Source organism: Atractosteus spatula, chromosome 3 (assembly GCF_055471065.1).
Source record: "Atractosteus spatula isolate fAtrSpa1 chromosome 3, fAtrSpa1.hap1, whole genome shotgun sequence".
In the NCBI taxonomy this organism is placed as follows: domain Eukaryota; kingdom Metazoa; phylum Chordata; class Actinopteri; order Semionotiformes; family Lepisosteidae; genus Atractosteus; species Atractosteus spatula.
The window spans coordinates 73481225-73490992 of NC_142708.1; the positions used below are offsets into that span (position 1 = coordinate 73481225).

General features: G+C 39.0%; 1 protein-coding gene across 1 annotated transcript; it reads left to right on the plus strand.

The window, feature by feature from the left end:
* Positions 1-8768, plus strand: trappc6bl (trafficking protein particle complex subunit 6B, like). The gene is made up of 8 exons (XM_088910070.1): positions 1-569; positions 1266-1304; positions 1681-1778; positions 2170-2237; positions 3297-3414; positions 3942-4025; positions 4686-4779; positions 5646-8768. The coding sequence occupies exons 3-8, from the start codon at positions 1689-1691 to the stop codon at positions 5675-5677; spliced, it is 486 nt and encodes a 161-aa protein (XP_088766196.1). The 5' UTR covers positions 1-569; positions 1266-1304; positions 1681-1688; the 3' UTR covers positions 5678-8768.
* The last annotated feature ends 1000 nt before the right edge of the window (positions 8769-9768 follow it).

Below are 9768 nucleotides of genomic sequence, written 5' to 3' on the forward strand. Positions count from 1 at the left end.
GAATTGCTAAGAATATAGTAAGCGTGATATTTGTCTGACGTAACTGGTGCTATGGTAAGTTAGAAACACTACTGTGCCCTCAGAAAACGTAAAACCTTAGTTCTGGAACCAAGTTCTGTCTGCCTCATCTACACCCTTTTCTGATAATATAGGTCTTGTAGCAGGAGTTTCGGACAGAAGATTATAAAGATAGACTAGTGGCCTACTGTATGTTGACCGGATTCAGTGATCCTGAAGCTGTACACGTCGCAATCATACGATTAAAAAATGACGTAACGACACAACGTCAAGAAACAAACCCTTGTAATGTTGGGAAATAGCTGGGCTTTCGTTTTTATCTTCATTTTATTTCTTTTAGAAATGGAGTGGACATGGGCAAATTTGTTTTTTTACGTTTTGTGATTATAGAATACTGATGCCGAATTTGCGGCGAGCGCATTGCAGCCGTCGGTGGTCGCTACGTGAGGTTTGGCCCTCTGCGGTGTCCGTAAACGGGAAGTTAGCGTTGTGGTCGACTGAGGAGGTGACGGTTTGTTTTTGTTTTTCGGAAGTTACTTGTTTCGATACAGGTAAAAAAAAAAGATAAAACATATTTTTAAACAAAACAACTTTGACTTCCTCTTTTGATTTTAATTTGATATCCAGTGTTATTAAATCGATCTAAGGTTTTACGAAAGATTTGTGAATTTAACGTGTTGCGCGGTTAAGTTTTGCTGCTTCTTTCGAGTTTTTATTAAGTTACTTTAAAGAGTATTCTAGTTTGGACGTTTACTAAGCTCATATATGGCGTTTAGAAAAAAATCTCTAAACTTCAAAAATTCTGAAAATTGTATGTAGTATCTACGGAAGCTTATTAGCGCCACACAGAGAAAAATATATATTTTTTGGCGTTTAAACGATATACGCGATACGTATTGCGTTTATACGAGATAATCTTGTTCGTGGCGCTAATAAGCTTCCTAAGTATTAGTATGTTTAATAGTCATTTTCATTTAATTTCTGAAACTAGAGATCGTGAGATAAATATGAATACGCTTCGGTTGTTTTCGTATTGTGTGTTTTAATCACTTGTCCATTTTTTGTATCTTTTTTAAATCTACATATGTATAAAGCGTTACGAAGTGAAAATAAATCTCTGAAAGTGTCATTTTAGTTTTTCGTAATTCCGACATGAATTGTGCTTTTTAACCATTACACACAGGAAGGCTTTCAATAATTCTGCTGCGAGTAAAAATGACAGTAGTGCAAATAATTATGTCTTCCAGTATTCCGAGGGAAGTGTTGCTAGAAACGTAGAAAGACAGGTTTGTAATAATTTATTTTCCTTGATGCTGCCCCATCACTGAAGTTGAATTAATTAGTTGCATGTTTTCTGTACATCAGTTTCGATTTCAAGGAATGTCAAAGTGCTTCCCATATAGGAGACTCCACTTTACCCACTTCTGAAGTGTAGCCCCACAACACAGCCTAGCAGGTCATGGAGGTGCAATTACACTGACTTCCCCAACTTCTGAATAATTACAGATGGCTAACTTTAGTGGGGTGATACAGATGTACCGTACATTTGCATTTTTTATGTTATTACAGCTTTGTAAGGTACTCCTGCACTGTCTGTAGATTGTTTTAAAGAAGTGATGTTACAGTAATAATGTTCACAATGCCAATGAAAATGTTTTGCAGTTTCAACTATGGAGGATGAAGCCCTTTTTGAATTCCTCCATATGGAGATGGTGGCCCATGTGTACAAAAAACACACATCCAGGGAGGAGACAGAGCAGGTACTGTAATCAAAGCACAGGACCGTTCAAGTCCTTAGTAGTGATGTGATCGGACTGACCCTTGTAAACGTTGTGCTGAAAATTAGTCTACAATTGAACTGTTTCGTGCCTAGTTTCTGTAACAGTAAAGGGGTGAGATTGAATTTCCCCCTGGATGTGACACTTGTCCATCACAGTTTTACCCTTGACCGTGCAGGTTATGTAGATGGGTGGACTGGACAATACAGTTAAGTACCTAGCTGCAGAGTACGACAGCACCATACAGAGCAAATCTGAAACCTCACCTACTAATTAGAAGTCTGGAAACCATATTCCTACTCTCTTCAGAGAGATGTTGTAATTCATGAGCTCATTGCTTTATGCTGTTTTTGTTGTTGTCATTTTTCTGCAGGAAAGGGGAAAGTGCATCTCCGTTTTGGAAAGGATGGGATTCAGGGTCGGACAGGGACTTATTGAAAGGTATTAGTGACTTTGGTGAAAAAGCGCAGGCCTTAAGTACACAGGTGATGTTTGATGATTTTTAGGCAGAAGGAAAAGTGATTTTGTCCTGATACAATTTGATGTTGCTTCAAGACGGCCAACTTGCAGAATACTGGCCTCATTATACACTAGTCACTTTAGAAAAATTTACTCAGATTCCATTTGATTTTTTTGATAACCGATAAAAAATGTCAGGATGTCACAGTATCATACTGATTGGAATGATACTCTTTGATTGGAATTGTAGATCAATTTCTCTTGCTTGTGGTATGAGAGAGAGAAGGCTGAGTGAGACCACACATGAGCTGTGTTCACTCCTGCCATTCATCACTGGACATTAGCTTGAGAGATGTTGTCCAGTTCTGTAATTAGTTTGACACTGTTCCTGTTGCATAGACATTACACATTGGTGAAAGAAGCACATTACCATCATAGGACTTGCATTAGGCTGTAGTTTTAGCCTCAAAGTATATACATAGGGTACTGTGTTGTTTTTCAGTTTTATCGATTTTGTCTGTTTAAGGCATGATGGTGATGTAAATGTACAGATGGTCTAGCTAAAGGGCACTCATGTGCCATGTGAATTGCCTGAATGGACTCTAGAAAGTCCCCAATACAGGTCCTTCTGAGTCCAGAGAGTCAGAGGGAAATTAGGTGTAACATTCCAGCAGCAATACTGAAGCCATATGAAAGAGAATTAAACATAGAGGCAAGAAAAAGCACATCATAGCACTATGAAATATTAATCAAAATGTTTGACATCTTCTGTCATATGTGCAGTTATCTTTCAAATGTTTTGCTGTTTTATGAAAAACAACAATGCTATAATAAGGTAAACAGGTTGGTTTCATTTACAAAATTCTGCACTGGATATACTTTTCTAAAAACATTTCAACTATACTGTATATAGATTTTACTTAGCCAGTCCTCTCTGGAATATGCTTTTATGAAAAAGTGAGAACATTTTATTTAAGAAAGATAATTGAGGACCTTTCCTCTTGGCTCTTTAATGTTTGATGTTATTTTACTGTCTTTAAGGTTTACCAAGGATACCCCTTCTTTCAAAGATGACCTGGACCTTATGAAGTTTCTCTGCAAAGATTTCTGGATATATGTTTTCCGGAAACAGATTGATAATCTGAGGACTAACCATCAGGTACAGTAATGGGGATTTTGTGACAATTTTTATATTGGGATCTCAATTAACTATTTCTTGGAAATTAAACTATTGTGGTAGTTGCACTGATAGTTTAGTGCTTACCAGATTAACAGTAGATTAGGTGACATCAGTGTGACTCCTGTGTGCTAACACCTGGACCTCTGTAGCTTTTATTGACAGGGTGTTTTCTAGATCAGGTTGCATCTGTGTTCTTTTGCCTTGAAAGAAGCTGCGATTTGAGCAACCTAAGTCTTTTCCATATAGTTTTAACAGAAAATAAATGTGATGTGTCAGTTGCCAGTGGAATATAGACATATAGTCAGTGTTTGTTATAGAAGTGCTGGGGGAGCTTGTAACTACTGAAATGAATTAGAGTGGATATATGCTGTTGCTGGTAATCCTACATGGGAACAGCAATTACTGGAGCAGAGCTCCCCCCATCCATCCCTGCTGTCTCACAGGAGCACAGAGCAGCCGCTTTGCTGAATCTCATGGTATAAGCTGTGCTTTTATTGCTCTAACAGGGGACATATGTCCTACAAGACAACAAATTTCGCCTTCTGACACAGCTCTCCAATGGCAAGCAGTATTTGGAGGAGGCCCCTAAGGTAGGTGTTTGATTGATTTCACACACAGACACTTACGAAACAGAATTAAAACTATTTCTAATCTAAAACCTGCAGCCTTATAACAGTGCCATTTAGGGAGACAGGAACTAGAAACACACAGACATCAAAATGTTTTATTTGCATACAATCAAATGTTAAGATTAGTAATTTGGTCAAATTGTTTGCTGTGTAATCATTTTCAATAATTGGGATATTAATCAGCCACCTAATGTTTCTGCATTACCTTCAGTTTACTGGATTTTCAAATTTAATATACTCATCTCATTTCTGTATTTGTTCCTTTGATATATATCATTTATGTAATAGCTCCTGTCTAAACCTCTGATTTTCAGGAGCACCTCCATCATACATCCTTAGCTCCGCCATGGATTCTGAAAATAAGCAAAGTGCACATTCTGAAAGATCCGTGTGTTGTCTTGTTTTTCGCTCTGCACCACACTGATAGTAATGTGCGGTATGCTTCAGAAATTGTGTAGTTCGTATTTTCAAATAAAGCAGTAAAAATGAAATTTGTAATAGAGGAGATAGGATTGTTTTGCTGTTCGAAAACCAGCAAGTACCTTAATGCCTGTGTCTTAGTGCAGTGGGTCCAACAGGGCCTAGTTGTTCTGTGTGGTTATTTGTTGTTTCTCTGTACAGTACCTGGCCTACACCTGCGGAATGGTGAGGGGAGCCCTGTCCAACCTTGGGGTCGAGAGCGTGGTGACAGCAGAGGTCTCCTCTCTGCCATCCTGTGAGTTTCCCCTGATCTAACATTTTACGTTAAAAACTCCATATATGCCACAGTGAGGCCATTCATGGTTTATTATTGCTCACACTGTTTTATGCTGTCACCAGTCTCCAGATAAAATGAAGATGATGTAAACAGGTTTTAAAGTAATGCATGTATAACAGGCAAGGTAGAAAGCGAGGGAAGGGCATTCAGTTCATGTAGCTTGTGTGGCTGCTATTAGCTAATCGATCTGAGATATCATCTAGCTGACCAGGTGCAAAACGCAGGTAGCAGTGGAAAAGAACTTTCAAATTGAATCCACTGGGGAGCCTACTGGTAACTGTGTATTGAACATTGCACTCTTCAAGGATATTTGTATGTTTTTCTATTAAAATCAGAACCACCTGTATTCTTCCTTGTATTACTACTCAATTTGGAATTAGCACTATTTGGCTATAGTTCCTGTCCCCACACAGGGAGAAAGCAATCCTGCAGGTATACTTGTGACATGACTTGCAATCAGAGCTATTCTTTGACACTTTGCAAGCTCCAATGTATCTTAAAAGGGAGTTGGCACCAACTGGATGACCAGGGTGTCTTTAACTGCAAGCATTCAGACATCCACTAAGTTTCAGGAGACACAGTTGTGCCAAACGTTAAGAGGCCTCAGGCTGATTAATGCCCAGCCTAGCCAGGTGTCCCTTCAGCAGTTGCAAAAAAGCCACTTGAGAAATCCTATCCACAGCTGGCTAGAAACAGTGATTCTGATTATCGGAATATGTTGAGACCAAACCTTTACTTTGAGCAACCGCCTTTACTTGCTGAGCCAACCAGAAGGCTGGAAGATCTAATCTTTTTAAAACCATTTTCTGCTTGTTTTCTGGCAGGTAAATTTCAGGTTGTGATCCAGAAGACTTAGAGAAGACATGCTGTTCGAGTGGCACTGGAGTTGTCTTAACGAAGCAGAATGTGTGGGAAGTCTTTTGCAACCCAAAAGCAGAAACACAAATCATGGAAGAATGTCTGAGAGAAGGGCTTTCTGAATAAGAGGTACATGCAAGTAACCACTGTAGGTGTATGCAGATTTGTGTCTTGAGCAGACACAGACACAGTTAAACCCATTTGACAATGAACCTGCATGCAGATGCCTGGACAGAGATCTGAGCTAAGGACAGTACCAGTTGTTATTTTTGTCCTCCATATCAAATACACATCTGCTGCTGTTTTTTAGGTTTTTGTATGTCAAAATTAAAATCTAGGAAGAGGTGTATTATTTATTTTACATATTCACATTTTTTTTTCAGGACTTTGATAAAAAGTGGGACTTTGGGAATTGTAGGTTTTTGAAAAGCTCTGTGTTAGATCTTAATAGACTAGGTCTGTGTTCCAGGGGGATGTGCTGTTTTTATTTTATAGGGGAATTTCTTTCTTTTGGTTATAAGACTTTGCTTTTCATCCTGTCACTTTGTGCTTTCTATGCATTGTGTAATTTTTGGATTTCTTTCTAGAAAGTTTGTGAAATCAAGGCCTCCATTGATTGGTTGGCTCCAGTACCTGTTTTATAGTCATTTGTTGGGATATAAAATCATTACAGTATACAGCAGGTTTCATTTATGGTCTGACCAGTCCAGTTTTATAAACAACAAAAAACAGTTCTGTATTTGATATCACTGGTGTAAAGGATAGAAGCAAACTTGATAAGTTCATTTTGTCATTTATTGCACACAGAAGGGTGGCTTGTGGAAATTTAGAACTGTATCTCGTAGTCACTCAACGAAGATTTGTTTCTGTGTTCAGTAAAAGCCATTTGTGCTGGGGCTTGAGTAACTCATCTTTTCTTAGTAGCAAGGATTGTAACTGTTTCTCATTGAACATCTTTATAATGTAGAGTGGCATAACAAGTTATATCCTTTGTCTCTGCATTGATTATTTGTGATAAATACTTTTACAGAAATTACGGACTAAATGTTACTGCTGGTTTGCATTGAATACCCCCCTTGCATTTGCAAGCTTTCCTTTGTCATGTTTTTTTCTGGTATTGAACTTCTCTAACATACTTTGAGAGTTAATAGACAGATCCCAGTTATTCTTAAATGGATACCATTTTTTAAAATTGCATCTTTCCTTATTGTACTCTGTTATAAAAAAAAACAAATTTGAAGGATGCAGAGGAACTGGTTTATTTGGAGTAATGATCTTCTTTGGTCACAAGGTGGCAGGATTGTGTAAAGGTGAAAGTATGTGCAAGCATTAATTGAATACATGGAGTTCTTACAGAGCCTTGTTTATGCTGAGCATTAGTAGCATTGACAGCATTATTTATGCTGTTCTCGCTTGTGAAAGACATGTTATTGCTGAAAATCTGACTGTTCACAACAAAATGTATTATTGTGTTCAGTAGGAATACAAAAAAAAAACAATTGGTTGCATGTTGAGATGATCAAAAGAAATGGCTATCAATCACTGTTTCATCAGTCCCATATGTGTATGACTATATGTGAGACAACACCAAGCTCTAAAAGGAGAAAACATAAGCACAGTGGTATCTGTCGTTGCCTGGCCTTGTGTGTTACATATGGCCTACTGCAGGTTGTGTTGTAGAAGGTTTATGTCTTTGCCACAGGTCCTGGAGTGCTGTGTGGATAATTGGGAAGACATTTCACTTCTTGGGATGCTGATTTTAAAGGGGCAGTTTCAATTACACCGTGCAGCCCTATAAAAAGTAATACCTGATTACTCTCTTTCCAGTGTTTTTGAACAAAGCACAAAGAAAGCAGTCACATTAAATTGACCTCTGTGCTACTGTAGTTGGTCGTTGTGCCCTGTGTTTCTGATTTGAAAACTGCTGCTTAAGTTTCAAGGAAAAAGGAAGATAATTGGTTTAGTGGCTATCAATTGTGTTTTTAATACTTGAAGTCTAACCATCAATATATTTAATTTACAAAAAGCGAATATCTTAATATCAGACTAACTCTCAAATCATTTGTTATTACAGATTAAAATGATCAGTTTAGGACCCTTGTGAACACAAGAGCTTATGTTTCTAAAGCTGCAAAGTAAGAATCTATGCTGTTTAGCTAAAATCATTAAGAAATTCTGGAAATATTTAGTATTGGAGCACAACAGATACTTGAGAATATATCTACACTATTTTCCAAGTAACAGTGCTGCTGTTTTATGGCAAAGAACAAACCACGGGGAGCCCTTTTGACTTAGTGATTAAACTCAGACCTCCAGCTGTTTCACTCTTGCTTTCTTTTCAGCAGGGGGGTCATAAACATTACCCTGTTGAGTACAGCTGGTGACTTACATTACAGTTATTATTAGTTGTAGCAATAGTAGCACGTTAACTTAACGTTAGTGGAAATAATAATAAACTCCCAAGGCAGCCTTGTGGGAGAATACGTTTTTTATTTAAAAAAAATACAAAACTTCTCTCTTTGTGTTAGCAGCCAACTCAGCAGCGGCTCTTTGAAAGTGAAAACTACACAGGTTCTGGGAAAAGCTTCGCTAGCCTGTTGTGTAAAAAAGTGAGCTTCTTGTCTCTTCAGGCAGCCTATCTCTCTTACTAGCCTCGTTTTCATATTCATCCCCTTCGTTATGAGCACATCTGCCTCATTAAGTGAGCTAATATGAACCATATGTGACCTGCAGTGCATTATGGGTTACTCAGCCAGACAGCAGTTAGCTATGTTATTGAGAAACCTGAAGTCTCAGAAAACTTTGTTGTTGTCCCTCTCCATACATTTGTCCTTTAAAATAAAAATAAATGGGGGGGAGTTGATGCTTTAGAGAAGACTATCTGAGAATACATTCTTTTGAGTGTTGTGACTTGTTTCTGTAGGAAGAACCATGTGATTTCTTTTTTCCCTTCTGTTGCCTGTGGTGGCTTAGATAGGCAATGACAAACAACCATTTTATAACCCCTTTAAACTCCTGCAGGTTCTGGAAATACAGAGGGCTTTTTATGTTTTTGTAAAAAAAATAAATAAATTTCATTTTATGTGAAATGTGTGGCCTTTATCTTCTTGTGTGCTGGTGTGTTGTGATTGTTGAAGCATGGATTTGTGAATTTCCCAAGTGCTGAAAATATTTTTTTCTACATTTATAAGAATCTCCTCAAATTGGGACAGCCAGTGACTGAAGGGTAGATTTCACTTCTCTAAAATGCAGCTGTGCTTGCGAGTAAATGAGAGAATGAATGTGTGTTACTGGATGAGCTGACAGAGTTGTTTGGTCTTGAAATGCAGACCTCTCTCAGACCCCCTCATTCACAGCAGTGGCAAGAGGATGCTAAGCAGAGGCTGGAAATCCTGTGGATGGCACGTTGTCTCTCAGCAGAACGTAGCCTTGGCTTTTTTTCTGTCTTCTTTCTGTTTTGTTATTGCTTGACAAGGGCTGCATGCAGTGTTACCTTCAACCGACACGGAGGAAAAAAAAAGGGGAACTTGATGCTGCTATAGAAGGTGCAGAGAATTGTTCTCTGGGTGAAAGGGGTAAATGTGGGGCAGAGTTTACAGAGTGGCCACTGACATTGTCCGTGTCTGCCATTTGCACAACAAAGCCTTGGATGAGGGAATCTCACAGTGCCGAAGGAGGGGAGAGTACAGCAGCTTCACCACTTCGTGCTCTCCTTTTTGCTTTGTGCCTGAGAAGGTACCCCCCCCCCCCCTTCCGCCCCCTCCCCCAAACTCTGACGGCCAGAGTGCTGGAGGGACAGCTGTGGAGCAGCAGGGCAATGGGACTGCATTCCCATGCCTGTCCGGCCGCCTGCTTCTTCCACAATGTGATCAATAAACTTGGGGGTTTATTTGGAGTTGGCCATTATTGGCCCCTATACCAAAGCCAGTCATTGGTCCAGTTAATAGAATGGAGACCCTGTGCATTTCCCCTGTGCCCTGGAGTCTAATCTGTGGTTAATCATGGGAACTCATGCCATGGGAATCGGGGAACCACAACCTATTTAAAATGCCATTTCACATTGTGGGGGGAATGAATACAACACTGGCT